General features: G+C 41.2%; 1 protein-coding gene across 10 annotated transcripts in view; it reads left to right on the top strand.

The window, feature by feature from the left end:
* The window catches only part of AUTS2 (activator of transcription and developmental regulator AUTS2), a 763,430-nt gene that overhangs the window by 512,650 nt on the left and 233,187 nt on the right, over positions 1 to 17,593 (top strand). For all 10 annotated transcript variants that reach the window (XM_040532678.1, XM_040532674.1, XM_040532679.1 and 7 more), the window contains one exon: positions 13,190 to 13,219. In XM_040532678.1, the coding sequence (XP_040388612.1) occupies positions 13,190 to 13,219 (30 nt within the window). The remainder of the gene's footprint in view (positions 1 to 13,189; positions 13,220 to 17,593) is intronic.

Genomic DNA, 17,593 nt, shown 5'->3' with positions numbered 1-17,593 from the left:
CTATATGATCTCCACTAATTAATTGTACTGCCTTGAGTACAGTAACTCTGACTGAACTAGGGCACAGAATTTAGGCAAGGTTTAAATTTTTCATTATTTTTTTTTCAGTTAGGGATAACCTGCTCTATTTTTAAGTGAATTATTGTAGTTCTAAATTATGTTATATATTTTATATTTTTCTATTTTTTAAAATATGCACCAATCTACACTAATCTAGCTTCTACCCTTTGCATCTTTTTATTCAGCTCCTTTTATAGATGTAGCCTACAGAGGTTTTTGTGAAGAGGGCATGTCTGAAATCTCAGAGCCTTCCTCCTACTAAATTTTCAGAAGAGATCAGAACTGAATTTCCAGTAGTTTGGCACCTACAGTCTATAGAATAGAGGGAGTCTCTACCTGTGTAAAAAGTCCCTTGTGAAATTCCAGGGCTCTGTATTCATAGAGAGCATCTCTGGAGAGAGCAATGAATTTCCATGTTTTATGTAATCTGTCTCAGAACTACAGCACAGACCGAGCAGTTTATAATTCCTTTATGGATGCTGTACAAAGCTGCAGATGGTTTGCTGGGACCATGCAGACAGAAAACAAGTGGGAAGAATCTAGAGAGGTTTTCTACCTGTGGGATAGAGGTGACCACGAAGATCTGAGATGCGACGTCTCATAGGCCTCCCATGGATGGCTCCCCAGATTCCCAAACGGTCTTGCTTTGCAAGATGCGTCCCCTGCTATTTCAGTGTCTCCCTGCTTTCTTGACAAAAGGTTTGATGTCAAATCCCGTGTTTCACATTCAGGATGTCTCCTGGCCCTTCCGTGGGGTTTCCCTTTGGAAGAGATGATTTCTAACACTGTGAAGTCTCAGTCCCATCGCAGCTGAAAAAGGCACATACAGCCAGTCTTCGCGACACTCAGCGCTGTGTTAGCTACAGCCGTGCTTAAACACAGTTGTTGCTGGCAAAACTCCTGCATTTTCCAAGACTCGCCTGGACAAGGATAATTTTTCTGAACACTGTGCTAAAAGCCAGCTATTCAAAGCAATACCTTGCCTTGGCTGTGCAAGGTAATTTGCCACTGCTGATAACAGTCATGGAGTCTGCGATATCATTTATGATACAGGAGGTTTTATCACCTTACTCTGGTGGTGGGTTAATGCAGCAGTGAGAAAAACAAACACACACCCTTCATATACCCCTGCTAGAAGTGCATTGGTGGTAAATGGAGGGCCTGGTTTCCGTGGTGAATATTTATACTTAGGAATGTTCCTCCAACAGAGATTGGGGCCTCTCTGAAGCTCCCATCTTTCTATTCTAAGTGCAACCACCTCTTGAGCACTGTGAGTCCCAGCTTTCTTACACCAGGACACTGTAGACAGCAGTCAGAGTAGTGGGGAGACGTTTCTCAGAAGAGAGGAGGCACACCCGGATTTAGGACTCGTTACAAGAGGTCCTGAGGAAGACAGAGGAAGAGAGAAGTAGCGCATTCCTAAAAGGGCCATTCGTGCATGCCAAGGTACTGCTTCTACCTGTTCGTTAGTGGAGGAGGAAGCCCCAGCAGTGGATGCTCTGTTGGGTAGCATCTCACCCAACTGTTGATACTCTCACCTTCTCCTAGCCTCTCCAGGAATAACAAAGGATTGAGTCTATCTGATAAATCAGTGTTGTACAATTATGCTTACCTCTAAATGGAGAAATGCAACTCCTGTTTTAAATCCAATTATTATAATTGTAGCATTCAGAAAAAAAAATACAAAAAAAACCCACAACCATAATGCATTCATTTTCTAATAAGAGAGTACAGATTCCAAATTTCAGCATACAGTACGTCAAAACAGGAAATTTGAGGCAGGCAGGCCAAAGTGTGCCATTGTCTTTACAATTTATATTTACTTGCAGTAGATGTAGAATAATCCTTGTCTTCCCTCAGGTCTAGCGCAGACAATTTATAAATAGTACAAAAATGAAAAAGGCAGCAATAAATAATAGTAATAATATATAACAACCATGCGAGTAATGAATTATAAAACAGAGAGTGAAAAAGAGAATGAAACCACAACACAGAAGCCAGTTTACAGGGCTGAGTATGCAGTTTGAGTTATTTTTCTGGCATTATGACAATGAGGAACATTTATGGGAGTTTGCAAACAGCTTACAACACAAATCATTTTGTTTCAGGTTATATTTATATGGCTTAGTTAAGAGTTTTTTAGTATCCATTAAAATCCAATGTTCAAAGGTTTATAGCTCAACTGTTGAGGTCTTATCCCTAAGGATCAATTGTTTTGGGTTGTTTGGGGGATTATTGTTATTATTATTTATTATTTACACAATTCACTTTAAATTACTTAGCCTAGAGTAAAGATACAGAGCTGAAAAGCTAGACAGTTCTTCTTGTTTGGGAAAGAAGAGACAGCTTTTTCTTTATTATTTTTAGTTTCAGATATTATTTCTGATTTATCGTACACACCAATTGAATCTCTCTTCATGTGTGTTTCAGCAGCCATTTTGTGTTGGAGTTGCTGCAGCCTGTAGAGGATGACAACTCCTGTACTGTGTTATTGATACTTTATTGCTGCTTCTTTGTGTGTACTTATGTAATTTAAAATAAAAATAATTTTCTGTTGAAACGATGTAATTTGCTGTAGGTCGTACAGTTTAGTTGGTGGAAGATGAGATTTATATTGAAAATAGGCATGATGTGCCTAGGGCCTGATCCAAGTCTTGGTGCTTTTTTCTTTATCTGTTCTATTTACTAGGACCAAAGTTCTTGAAGAAAAATGCCCTATTATGCTTTACACTTTGTAAACATATATAGTGAAAACTGCCCAAATCCTAACCTGTACCATTTAATAGCCAAAATAGATGAAAAACAAAAGGCTGACAGAAGAATAGACAAGTGACATGCCTGAGGTGATGCAGATAGCCAGTGTCACAGGTAGATCTTCCATCCTAGCACGAAGCTCTCTCTCCTCGATCATGTTCCTTTTCAACCTACAATGAAGTGTTTCTGGAAAGAGATGAGGTAGATCTATAGAGCATTATGGGCTTGCTACCCTTTGCGTAGATACGGAGGGGGTTAAGAACCCAACACATAGTCAAAAGATCGACTAAGATTTAATAAGATTAATAAGATTTTATTTCATGAAAAATCTAGAGGCATTTGAATCAAACAAACTGTGTATCTTGAGAAAGAATATTTACAATTCTTAAAATGCATGTATGAGTAGAATTAATATGGTGTGTGCTTTTATTTTAATCCTTTTCCATTGTATCAAGCTTCCTTTGTGGCAATACTTCCTGGCTATTTTCTTATTTAATTCTAAGTATTCATGGCATTAATTCTATGTAAATCTTATGCTGTTATCCGAGGTGGAATGTCAGCATCTTTATAACTTAACTGCTGTGTCCATAACTTGCATACAGTGCAGTCCCCAAGGAATCTGCTCATTGTGGCTGGCTATCAGGCTCTGATTGAAAACATGATTTACACCAATAAGAGCCTGGTAGTTCTCATTTCCCCATTTAAAATGATCCAAACAGCTCAATGGCCATCCAAGATCTATAGAGTGTTTTTAACCTGTACATAATTCATCATCTCTATTATAGTCCTTTTTTTAACTTCTAATTTTGGAATATCAGAGGTTTTCCATTAGGTCAATAGGATGTTAAACTACTCTCTTTTGTTCCTTTCCTCTGGTGTTGCAATCACACAGGACGCCAGGTTCCTTTTGGGCCCAGGAAAAGCATTTTTTCATCCTTTTTGTGGATCATTCTCTTTGCTTTTTACTTGGCATATGAACCATAAGCTCTGGACTATCCAAGATCTGTAATACTCTGTTGCATGCAGAAGAAAACAAATTTCACCTCCAACCGATTGATTTTCAAAGCTGATTTTCAAAGTTAACTCAATCCTCACTTAGTTTTTTTCTTGTGATTTCTATTTCTGGCAGTGATGATGAAGAAAGAAAGAAACTCTCAGGCCCCGGACTGCAAATGTAAAGCTGACAGTAAAAAAAAAAAAAAAAAAAAAAAGGGAAAACATGTAAGAGGAGTTCTCTGTGAGAAACTGAGGTCAAACTTTGGCCATCTGGCAGTTAGGAATAGACATGTGTGAAGGCACGCCAGGCACCTGCTGAAGGCAGATCTGCAGTAGCAAAGCCTTCAAAGGTTTGCTTGCTGCTTCTCAGCCATTGCATGGTTTTCATTTGTAGCTTCTCTTATCGAGCACAATTTCTAAATGAGGATGGTTGCTTCACTTTAAGGACGTACAAATGACTTGCCCTCACCTGTCAAGCATGATCCTTGTATTTTACCAGGCCCATTATGAACGCAATCTTTCTGTCGAAAATTTGCATACCTCCTTTCTTGAAAAGTAATGACAGCAATTTCTTTCCCTCCGCTCACTTTCTGAGTGTCTCATTTAACAGCACCTGTGAAACCGACAGGCGCAGAGATGAGAAGTGAAAGAGAGCAGTTGATTAAATCATCATCAAGTCGGGCCTCAGAAAGTCAATTCTGCTTCCCGTCTGCAATGATATCCTTTTATCTTAAAGTAATGAGCTATGGCACTTTTGCATCGGGTAATGCGATAAGTTCTATTAGCATGTTCCATTTGCTTCACAAGCAAGGGCAAGTCATTTCAGCAAGCTCATATCACTGCAATCAAAGCAATTGGCTTCACAGGCAGAGAAGAAAGAGGAAAGGCTCAGGGTGATTTTTATGGATCACAACACAGTGGAAAAAATAGATTCTTGTATTATTTTAACCCGTAACATGCTTTGCTTCTTGTCCATCAGGATATTTTGATTTTATTAGCCTGTAAGTACCTGGAGGACTCAAATTCCAAACTGAACTCTTGAGCTAAGACCAAGAGGTATAAAAACAGGAGTCTTTACTTACACAGGGACACTGGCTAATGCACTATTAGGCACTGACTTCGTTAAACACTGATTAGTTTAATTCTTTGCTATTGACTTAGTCCACCAGTATAAATGCATATTTTTATGATCACTTGAGAGGATGCTGAGAATGACTTTGCGTACTGCAAATTGAGTACAGATAGAAAGGCAGGTAAGAAAGCTGCAAATTTGCATTCAGAACCCCAGAGGAAAAGGCATATAGTTGTGGGTTTTTTTTCATATTGAGGGACTGAGGCAGGGAGTTCATCCTCCTGTTGCAAAACAGAAAGACTTGGTAAAATTAGAATTGGGCTGTGTCTGTGGCAGGTAGCAGCTTGATGCCCCGTTGGTCTAGTGGAATTCAGATGCCTGACTTGCGCAGGCGCTTTCTGAAGATGCTGAGCCGAGTAACTCCTGGCATCGTTAGCTTTCTAATGCTGCGGCTGGAAAGCCCATTTTATCTGCTGCTGATATTGTTGGGAGCATTGTCCCGTACTTTGGGGATAGCTGGATTGGGCCATAAGCATTTGTGGGATCATTGAGCAATGACACCATAAGGAAGCCATCGGGAGTGATAACTGGGGGAAAGAAGTTGCACTTTTCTGAGATCTGCAATAATTTACCAGGCTCAGCTCAGTTCCAGGGGAGCAGAGGAAAATTTGTTTCTTAAAGGGCTGCTTTTCCTTCGTCTTCTCTGGGGCTGTGCCTGGAGGTGCCTGCAGATGCTAGGGGCATCTTCCTGCTGGGGGAAACAGAGTCCTGCACAGCTGGCCAGGACGCAGCGCTGCAGCTCTGTCCCTGGGAACCCTCAGGCCGGCTCTGTGCTCCTGCGCCAGGCGCAGAAAGCCTTCCATCCTCTCCCCTGCTCAGATCGCTGCTGGCCTTCCCCTGCGAGGGATAACCTGGGAATACAGGGGTTGAAACAAGAGAGTCAAACCTCAAAGTAGGACTCATGTTTTGCTCTCTTTCTGGAGTGAAATCCCCCTTTGCAAATAAGCTCACTGCGGTCTGCCAAGAACACATGTACCACCCACCAGTTGCCAAGGTCATGTATGTGTTTTATATAAATATAGGGTGGATCATCTTTATCATGGCTAGTAATGTATTCATGTTAACATTCAAAATGTAATTCTCTCCTTTCTCTTCAAACCATTATTTTGTTGATGGTAGAGCTAGAAGGAGCCACTAATTGTGTTGTTTTGCAATGGAAAACAATCATACAAGTCTTGGGTGGGAGGAATTAAAAAGACATATAGCTGAAAGTGGTTCCAAGTTCTGAATATTATTCCTGTAAGGGGCAAAGATAACTTTAAATGTCCAAGACTGATACATTTCATCTGAAGTGAAGTAGTTGGATAAAATGGGATTCAGATTAGAGGTCAACATTGCAATCTTTTGTCCAGACTAAGGTAATTTGTGTAAAATGGGACTTTTATGTGAATAATCCATAATTTCAGCTTTTGAGAAACCAGGCCTGAAACTTCTCAGACCATCACTGTTTCAGAGTCATACCTTACACTGAATCACTGTGGATAATGGTGAAGAATTGCTAAGCAGACTGTGATGTTAACCAATTTGTGAGATGCTATATATAAGATTCCTTGGCAAGGAGCTCCGTGCTGAATGCTACTTGCAGGCGAAGTCAGAGATAGGAAAGAAAAAAGTGAAATTCTTGCTCTTAGTTTCTTTGTGACTCTGCCTGTCTCTATTTCATCAATTAGAAAATTGCCCATTTATTCCCTGGCTGTGTCTTCTTTCATCTAGGAGATGTTTTTTTCTCCCTTTTTCTTGGAAGCAAAGGTCTAATTGTATAGCTAAAATATCATCTTTGCCCTTTCCGGGGCTGTCAGTTTGTCATTGGTGGATAGATGGACAAGAATATTGTAAATGTCAGCGTGAACATGGCTGAGGTCTGGGTTTTCCCTCATTTTCTTCAGATTTCTTTTCAGCAGACAGATGAGCAGAATCACTTTGTTCAGTGCTGGCGTTTCAGCAGTGCTGACTCCTTTGGTGGCAATGATAAATGGATTCAAGATATGAAATAGCTGTTCCAGCAAAGTCCATTGAGCAGAATAGAGAACAATGCCCTCCTCAATGTCATTGTACATGATACATTCAATGATTGCCACTTTTTGCACAAGAATGTGTTCAATCAGCAAGGTACATAGAAATCCATGGTGTTGCTTCAGCCTGAATGAGCTGGTGAGGTGGCACAGACCTTTACTCAGCTTGATTCGGGCCAGACTCTCTCAAGCTATTTAAATGGGCTCAAATTATAGCTGTAACCTCATAAGGTGTCTGATTTTTGAAATCTGGTGTTGGGATCAGTCTCATTCTGCGGGTGCTGTGGGAGATGTGCTGTACATTTTAACTTAACGCTTTCCCCAGCTGGGGCAGATTTGGGAGGTACAATGCAGTCTTTAGCCCAGTCCTCAGTTTTCCTTTTCTTCTACAAAACACAGCAATAATTAAGCCTTAAGAGGGAATTGGAGAGTTCTTTTTCTCCTTCCCAGTTTATCAGACTGCAGTTATATTTGTGTATACTCCAGATGACGAGGAGTGCATCTTACACTTTCACAGCCCTGACTGATAGCAGTAACTTAGAAGGTTTAATCTGGGGCAGAAGTAAGACCTTTTGTTTTTGCTGGTGCAAAGACTTTATGAGGCTTTATGTTCCCTCATCACCTTGGGCTTATTTTAGGAACAATAATTTGAATTTTGACTGCAGCGCATGTATGAAAATGCAAGTTTGTTGGTTACTGATTCTGATTAGCGCTTCTCGAGCATCGAGTTGCAGAAATACTGGAAAATAAAGCTTGAACGCTTAGCACATGTGTGCCAAGTGATGTGATGGCTGGTAGCCTGCACACTGTAGCTATTAAAGGCGTTTGAACAGTTTAAGTGATAACTCTGGCCACTCTGGGCAGGTCATTGTCACTCTGGTCTTATTCTTGCTACTGATTATACGGAAACTGGGAGCAACCACAATGCTTCCATGTGTCCTATAAAAATCTGTGGAGCTAGTTACGAGCAAGCTTTGTGTGTCCCAGGCTTTGGGTTTGGTTTGCAGTGCTGTAGATCCTTCGGGAAAAGTGTTAAGAGTCCCTCCTGCCCAGTACTAGACTTTCAGAAGCATAAACTAGCCATTTCAAAGGCTCCTTCCCCAGAGGGGCACATCAGGCTGTGTTTTGAAAAGATCTCACGGCATTTTTTTGCCATGCTCATTTGAAAACTTGGCCATAAATGAGAGCTGTGGGTGCTCAACAGTTTTGCTGATCTGGCTCTCATTACAGTGCCTAAATGAGAGCTATGAGTGGGTTGGTAGGTTGGATTTTTGATAATGTAAGCCAGCGTTTGGAAATGTGGCTCTGGGCTTTTTTCAAACCTGGCCCTGGGTGGCTGCAGCTTGTCACAACCCGTGGTCAGTGAGGGATAGGAGGCACCTTGAGCCTGAGCATCAGAGAAAGAAGCTTCGGTTTGTTCAGGTGTAAAATGCGTCCGCAGGCTCCTTGTCCTGATTCGTTGTGTTATCACTCGCAGTGAAGCTAATGGCAGTTACCCAAAAATCAAGCCATGCCATCTCTGAATGCTGTTTTGGATTCCCTGTTATTTGCAGAATATTCAGATACAGTGTGTGCACAGAGCCATGGTTTCCTGAAACAAGGCTGAAAACTGATCTTTTTGTAATAGGCACAGAATACTGAAACTGCGCCCAAAGTAGAAGGCCAGTACAAAACATTTGCATCACTTAATTCCAAAACAGGATGCCTAGTGCATAAAATTGGAGTGGGACTTGTGCCTGGGGACATCTTCCAGCTTCATCAGACTTCCCAGACAGTGCGCTGTGAGCTACCTTCAGAGGAGCTCACTGAGCAGAGCTCACCTGGCCACAGTGGAAAGCACTGCTTTTAAAGAACCTTCTGAAAGCGCTGACTGCACATTATGGAAAACAATGGACGTTCGAAAATGTTGGAAAAGCAGAACTGCTTCTGAAGGACAAGATCGCGGAGAAGAAACACATCTACTGCTATTCCATTAATTTGCCGTTGTTAAATCAGTGACATCTAAATTGTCATCTGGTATCTGCAGACATAGGGTCAGGCTCACTTTGCCATCCATTGCCATCACTTTTGTGTCTGGTAATGGCAAATTCTTAGGTGAGGTTTCCTCCTGGAAGTGTTGATAGGCGCGTTTGAATCCTTAGAAAAAAACAGGCTGTCTCTAAGCTGTTCACAGAATAAAGGTGGATTGATTATTAATACAGTGAAACCTGTCAGGTAACAGAAATAGTAACCAAGCTACAAGGGATTGTGTAGCAGGCTTAACTGAGCCTGAGATAACATGGTTCTTTTGCTTCCATTGTATAGATTTTCATTGTGCTTTTGCTCTGAGAATCTCAAAGCACTTAAATCATTTTACTTTTCTTCTATGGCCCTGGGAGGCAGGGGAATGCTGGAGCAACTGAGGTAGCAAGCAGTGCAGGCTCAAGTCTTCAGAAGTGACCGGTAGTTCTGAATAATCAACTTCATGGTTGTCAGCTCTGGTTTCCGAGACCTGTTCTCCAGAAGTGGTTAGCAGCAAGTCTGCAGGAGATGGAAGCACCTTGTGTGTTAGCACCTCGGGGAAGAAAATGCATCCAAGAATGTAAACGAGCACATCAGGGTAAGGACCACTGGGAAATGTGGGTGTGAGTGAAATGCCCAGAGTGCCCAAACAGCAAACCAGCCTCCAACGTGGGAAGAACGTACAATTGCTTTCATTCAGTTTCTAGCCTCAGCAGCAAACCTCTTCTCTTCTGCAAGACTTTTGGAGTTACCCCTGCACATAAATTGTCAGATTTTTTTCCATGAAGCAGAGGATATCCACGTATTTAATCTTCAGGGAAAATTCAACGTAATGTGGCTGTGCAGAACACGCACATGAATGCCTGCACACAAACACACACGTGTATATATACCGCATGAAAATAGAACCTTAATGCTGTGTACGAAGCCATTTCCTCCTGTCCCTCCGTTTTTTTCTTTCATGCAGCTTGTCCATAAAATCCTGCTACGGGAACAGGACAGCACTGCTGGACTGCGGGTCTCCTTTCCTTGTGCCCCACCAACAAAACCTCTTTATGAGTGAAATAGATGCCTTGTGTATGCAGGACTCCTGGCATTTTACAAAGTGTATCTGGAGCCAGGCTAGGCAAACGTTAGGAGCTGTTTGCTGAGTGCATTTATTGCCTTTGCATAATTTATGAGCTGGAGGGGTTTGACCATCATTCGTCTCTGCCAGAGGCTGGCACTGAGGGCTCTGGAGGATGGAGCCGTAAATTGGATGGAGCGCTCCTGCTGAGCTCACAGCAAAGTCCTCGGGTCAGTGTGGGAATTTAATACCGGGAATGGAACTGTTTTCTCAGAGTGCCATGTGGGCCTCCACGCAGCAGAGGCTTTTTTGGCAGCCACGGTGACTGGCCAAATCGCAAAGCTGTCAGTCACTGGGCATGTTGTGAAGGGAGCCTGAGCATTTTTAATCGGCTTGGCATCCTTGCTGCTTCCATAATGGACACCAGTAGGTCTCAGTCCTTCGCCATATGCTTAACTCTGGAGACAAGGTGCTTCTGGGTATAGCAGTAATTATTTGATGCGGGAATTAAGCGGACCTTGAAATTAGAACTGGACTGTCGGAAAGCAGGAGGCTTAACACTTTGATGGAAATAACTTCCCACCGATGTCTCTCTGTGCACTCTCTCTGCAGATTCACTCAGATAGGGGTAACTGTTTTACTGGCAAATTCAGATGTCACTGCTGGCAAGTATTCTTCTCCCCAAGTACCTCCACACTGCAGAAAACACAAAACCCTGAGCTCTTTCCAAGCTTGTGAACTGGGAAAGACTTGATCCACAGCGGTGGAGAGATTACTTAAACCCAACAAAAAATGGTGGGGAGAGGAGCGGCTGCAAAGCGCTGTGACCGCAGCTGTGTCACAGGACACGTGCACACGAGCCCCAGCGGCAAGAGCCGATGGCATGTTGAAGCCCTCTGAACCTTGCTGGGATAAAGGAATCATTCCTGCTTGCTTATATAGCCACTTTCGACCCCCTTTCTTTCTCCTTTTGGATTCAGGCATAACAATCAGGACTTCTGTTGGACATTGGCTGGAAGGTGGGGAGAGGACATGAGCAAATGGAGGAATTAGTTCTGGGCTCCCTGTTTTGAAATACATAAGATGTGTCACCTCGATGTGTTATATGAAGCACGTGGCTGGTGCAGGGTCCCCAGAACCACTGGGTGCTCCTGGCTGTAACCAAGCAGTGGAAGGAAGTGCTCTAGCCCCAAAGCTGAATTTATCAGCAACTGTAAAATAGAGGTAGTAAATAGGAATTCTTTGTGATGTGCTGTGATTTTCATGGATGAAAATCCTTGTGTATTTTTGCTTATCTGCAAATGTCAGCCTTTGCTTTGCAAGCATACTTACCTATGCTTACCCTCATACCAAAATCTCGTAAATGTAGTTATGTTGAAATCAAAATGTGTAATATTTACAGGGTAAGGGCATGAGTACTTTATATAAAAAACCATACTGTCCCAGAAATGTGCACTTTTCCTTTTGTCAGTTAAGTACTCTCCCTCCTTCATAAACTTGATCTCTGTGTGAGGGTTTCAAATTTTGAGTTAAAACTCTGTCATATCTCCATGCTCCATCTCATGTATGTATGTGCAACTAGTGCTATATAAATCCTTCCAGATATTAAGTGAATTTCACTTCCACTTGTATTTTGAATTATTTGAAAGGAGATTGTGATTTTTACCAATATTTTGCTTCATTTAAAATTAGTGGAAAAATACCTATGAAAACAAGAACTATTTAAGTTCTTAGCTTTAGTTTGTTAGTATGTAGTTCATTGGTGTGGAGACAGCACCTTTTCACTCCCCTGTACCAATGAAGACAAGGGAAAAGCCAGTGAAACAGAAAAGTTGTAATTAAGGAACACATAGAAGAAGACATGCCTTTTACAAACCAAACGTATATTTGTGGGTGTAGCTGTTCACATTCCGCCGTATAGTTAACCTTTGGAATTCACACTGTATAACTAATTTCGCAGCAATTTGGTTGTCTTACAAAAATACTCACAGACGCAAACACATAAAGGGCTTAGCTAACTTATCTAAGGACATAATGCAATCTGCTAGTCCTCGACTTAAGAAAGCCCAGTTCTGCATTTTCGTGATCTTACACTTCCCTTCGAAACATCTGACATGCGGAGGTGTGAGTTCAACCTTGCCTGACAGAGGCAGGTCAGTCCTCCAGACTCTAAGCCTGGAGTTTGAAAAACAGGAGGAGGTATTTCCCTCATTCTTCTGCTGCAGAGGGAGCCAAGTGTGACCACCCGGGAGTTACCCAGAATTAGGTGGGATGAATCAAATCTCCTGTGTCTAGGAGAAAAGTAGCTAGGTGTGAGTTGCACGGGCCTTACAGGCTTGTTTCCAGCACAGCTTTTGTGCTTCTAGCAAGTCTAAGCATGCTTTGGCTTTCTGTTGCTTGTCTGTATTGGAGCTTGATTCACCTAGTCCTGCTGCATTTCTACAATAGTAAAAGCGATAAAAAAAATGAGCAACGGCACTTGATAATTAGCAAGACCCACTGATGTTACTGTTCAGCATCCTGTGGTATTGTGTTGGCTATGATACCGGGGCTAGTTCTGAATTACAGAGAGCCCCAATGAATCACTTACTTGGGCATGTTGTTCCTTCTGCTGTGAGCTGTCTGAATTCTTCAGTGGAGCACCTGTAAGCAATGACAAGGGGTGTGCCCTCTAAGTAGTTCTGGAGTAAAATGGCAGCCTTGTAAATGCTTCACTTCTAGGAAGGGTGAACCTGAGCCATTTCTATGCCCTCCTACCCAAAAAGCCTTTGAAACCGAATTACTGGTAGGCAGTATGACCAATGTAATCCTTCAAAAGAAAACAAACTGCTCTCTAATACTGTTTTTCTTCTTCCCTGATCCAGGTGTAGAGCCTAAGTGTGTTCATGCACCAACTCCCATGCATGTGAATTAAACTAATGTAGGGCGTTGCAAATGGCTTTTATTGTTTTCAGTGTGTTTTTTTCATAATTCAGACATGTAAATGATGGTCTTCAACAACAGTGTGGAGAAAAATTTCCTCCTGTATGGTAACTGAGTTATTTCCTATAGGTACTGGATGCAACACCACGGGTCTTGAGTGTTTCAGCCATCTCGTTTATAATAATCTTTCATTTTTTGCCACAGCAAATTTTTCTTACCTGTTCTTTTTTCCTTTTTGTGTTTCAGTGTGACAGCGACAGTGATCAAGAAGAAAAGGTAGGAAAGGGAATCTGTATGGGAGCAAGAATATTTTGTTGGATTCAGTTATTCTTATTATTTTGTTATTTATTCAAAGTTTCTTTTTGGATTGATCCAAATCAACTCTATATAAAGCAACACCTTTGTTCCCTTTAATTTGATTTTGGAATAGACCTCCAAGGAAAGAGTATTCTGATGAATATTTTGGAGGTTACACAATTCATCGTCAAGCATATTGATGCCGTGGTTTGTGTGGGTTGTTTATGAACACCAGTCTGATTGCCGACCCTTTCTAAGGCTACATTTTCCCTTGGGAAGTTCTAACAGTTTAATAACGTGACTGAATATGTTTGTAACCTTCACATTTGCACTTTCCAACAGTTATTTAACCACATGCTTGCCTGTTTTGCTTCTCTGTAGTCAAGGGTCTTAAAGCTCAAATTGAAGTGCTAAGGTCAACATGCATATAAATATATAATTATATATATACATATATTTAGAAACAACGTTTGGAAACTGCGCATTACATCAAGTGACACAACATGCTGATAGTTATCACAATAACTGGGTTTCTAAGCAGAAAATTGAAAAAAAGTTATGCTGAAAAAGAACCAAGCACTGCTCTCTAACACTTTTTTTTTTGGAAGGCTACTAGTAATGAAGAAATAGTGTTCACACTGATGCATTTTTGAGTCTTATTTCTTACACTGTAAACAGACTAACATCTACCTTTCTTCTTTGGCAAAAATGAAATAATCATTGCAGAAAAACTGGTATAATTTCATTATTTCCAGGTTGGATTTTGTGATTTTCATTTGTATGTTGAGCCTTAAGGGATGTTTTGACAATATAATCACTTTTTCCTCCTTTTTCACTGGGTAAATTGGGGGATAGAAGTTGGGGAGGGTAAAGTAATGTCAAAAACTATCATTTGTATACTATCTTTGAATTGTTTAGAGTTTCATGAGTGGTTCTGTTAGCTAGCTTCAAGTGAAGCCAAGAAGAAGAGAGAGGACCATTTTGGCGTGTGGCTAATACAACAGAAAAGAACAAATATGGTGTAGAATCCACATGGAAACAATGAACATAGAAATCAGCTTTCATGTTTTAATCAGATCTGTACAGGATTTATGTAGGAAAAAGCCCAGGAAATTTTCAAACTATTCTGTATACAATTGCCAAAGCTTTGCCCTTCAGCTTTCAGTAATTTCCCAAGTAGAGATTTTTTTCCTTGTGTTTCTTAATAATTTGCTAACTGTGTTAAAGAACCACTGTTTACTTTGAACTGCAGTGATTTCCCTTTCATAAGGGAACTAATCACTGGAGTTAATCAGTGTGACAACAGAAAGGGGAGGTTTTGTTGGGTTTTTGTACAGAATATTAACCTGCACTTTTAGGTATGAATTTTTAATGCGTTACCATTACATTCTATCCTGTGAAGTGATTATTCATTTTCAGGATGTTCCTTACGCAGTAGAAGATGATAAACTGAATCTTAGCTGCTGTGTTTATGGTACCCAGAACTAGAAGTGTAATTTCCTGCCACTGCTGCATTCACAGAGCCAACCTCTGCCAGTTTCACAATATTTTTCTCTTACAGTGTGCTCATATAAAAAGGCAAATCAGCAGTTTTGGGGATGGCGGTGGTGTGCAGGTTGAGGGTTATGTCTGCAAGGCAATACAAGAGGTACTCAAGACCATACCTCACGCAGAATATCCCCGTACTTGTGTGGGCAGGATTTGAAATCCAGACGTGCATTTCATCTCTGTGATCTATATTTTTGTCTTCCCCCCTAATGAAACGAGATTAAGTGCAGATCCAAATATCCCTGATAATTTAGTGCTTTTCAAATCCCAGCACCAGATCCAGCTTTGAGTTTTATAGCTCAGGCCCAATTCTAAAAGACGACTGCTAACCCCAGTGTGTGTACGCAGCCCGTGCTGGCAGCCCAGGCAGAGATCTAAAGGCCTTGTTCTGCTGTTAATTTGAATTCAGCATATGTAGCCTGTTATAAAATGCGAGACATCATCATTTGAGCAGGTCAAGCATATTCAGATGAAGACAAATGGTGCTTATTTGATTTTCTTAAAATCAGGAAATGAAAAAAGTGCTCTCTGGAGAAATCATGTTCTGCCTGACTTAGATGATAGACCAAGGCATGTACCCCAGATAAGAACAGGCGCTCGTCTTGCGGTTTTTATCTCTGAAGGACGGTCGGGACTGTCAGCTCGCTGACATGTGCATTATCCATGTCATTTTAAACAAAGTGACCTGTAGAGAAGTGCACTCTGCCGTGACATGATAATGGGCTGTTGGATGACAGGTAAAGTACACACTATAAAGGAGGCTGTGCGTTATTCCTTTGTTTAACTGACAAGTAGAAACTTCTTTTCTTCAGACAGGCAGGATCTTTTAGATCTCTTTCAATAGAACCCGGAAGATTTTGAATCCCTGCTTTAAATAAAATAACATTTTTAGGACCAAAAATTCCTATGAGCATAATGCACTGGGAGAAGTGAGGGTGCCAAACCTCTGTGCAAGAGGTTGATCGTTTCTTAAATAGTGCTCAGCATCCGCAGTTCTCTTCAATAAGCGCAGGAGCTGAGGATACTCAGCAGGATTAGAAGTTTTAAGTCTTAGATCATTATGAGGGTATTGGTCTCCAACTATGGAGCTGTTCCAGTAGCAAATTGTGAGATTGCTCTACCTTGGTCCTAGGTCAATGTATTCTGAGGATTGTGGAGTCGCTTTCCTCCTTGCAGAATCCTCTTTGCCTGAAATGAGGGGAGCTACTTTCCTTTAGGACCATTTCTTGCAGACTTCAACATACTATGGTATATGGAATATACGGTGTGTTGCTACAGGTGAACTTGGTACACACTTCAGAAATACGGAAAGGAAATAATTTTGCCTTCTTTCAGATTTCTGAGGACAAACCCACGCTGATCCTTCAGTGCACCTACAAGAGGCAGAGGTAACACACCACAGGGTGTAGGAAAAACTGTAAATATTTCTACTAGAATTAATAAATCCTGTAAACCAGAAAGATAGGCCAGTGTCTTTGAATAAAGTAAAGGCAGATCAGTATGATGAGAGGTGTGTGACAGGTGGAGGTGGCTTGGAGACACCCCAGTTCAAGCACGACTAGATGGGCCACGGTGAAGCAGGAGAGTCCATGAAGGAGCGGGACCTGGGAAGCTGGGGAGCAGATGAATAGTGAGTGGTGACAGAGGAGGAAAAGCAATGTCTCTTAGGCTGTTAGTATTCTTTTTTTCCCCACTTGAATATGTATCTATCCGGCTGTGTAAATCATTGTTGATATCTGATCTCTATTAGGTGGTGGCTGTGCCTCCAATCCATCTTCCCTAGCCTTTAATTGGGAGCCGACAGACAGAGTCACTTGCTGTCTGCGTCTGCCCTCAAATAAGACATTTCTCCAGAGGTTTCTCTGGAAGAAGAAATAAGGATATTTAATTGAAAAATGATGCAACCCCTGCTTAGCAGAACTGTAGCTAAGGCTGTGTCAGCATCTCAATTTTAAATGACATGTTTGGGGTGGATAATTTATCTATTTATATAGATTCATGCTCCTTCATTCCAATTTGGCACACAGTACTGGACGGGAGCATTCAGAAGTATGCATTCTGCTCTCCTGTTGCTAAAAATCCTGAGGAGGTAGCAAGTACATCTGTGGAGGGAGAGTATATTTGGAGGACTGGCATCAGAATGTAAAGCCCTAATACTTAGGGAGATGTCATTTTCCATCCTGGGATCCTTTCAGCAAATGCCGCTGGGATTTCTTACTGAATCTGAAAAAAAGTATGGATCCCAGGGGAACTCAGATTTTCTCCATTAAAAAGTCTGTCAGTCTTACTCTTTGAGCAGGTCTCCAGAGCTGATAATCTAAAATTAGGGCAAGCTATTGCACAGCTGACAAATTCAAGTGCAACTGTATTATCTTCTGATTTCTAGAGACAATCTTAAGAAATTATACCTGTTGTAATTAATGCAATATTAAAAACATTACTGCGAATATGTAGTCTGTTTTCTGGAAATAAAAGGAGGTCTTGGTCTAAAATGCCATACAAACAGCTTTGATAAGGAAGTCGAGTGCTAAAGATGAGTTACTGGGTAAGGTCCTTTTTTATTCACCATCTCTACCATTTTCTCTCACCGCTCCATTTAATTAGTCTGATTTTAAAATTAAGGCTCAATCTGAGGCACTTTAGTGATTTTCTCTTCATAGGAAAATATTTCATTGATCACTGGGAACTGCTTTGCAGTGTACTCAGGGTTGTTACTTATGCTTGATTCAAGAGGAAAAAAAGGCCAGCTTCTTGCTTGAATTTTATCCAGCTTTGATAGGATGTGCAACTTAAAAATTGCTCCAG

This window comes from Cygnus olor, chromosome 20 (assembly GCF_009769625.2).
Source record: "Cygnus olor isolate bCygOlo1 chromosome 20, bCygOlo1.pri.v2, whole genome shotgun sequence".
Classification (NCBI taxonomy): Eukaryota; Metazoa; Chordata; class Aves; order Anseriformes; family Anatidae; genus Cygnus; species Cygnus olor.
Note: the sequence above shows the minus strand (reverse complement) of the source record. Positions and strands in the feature narration are given on the sequence as shown.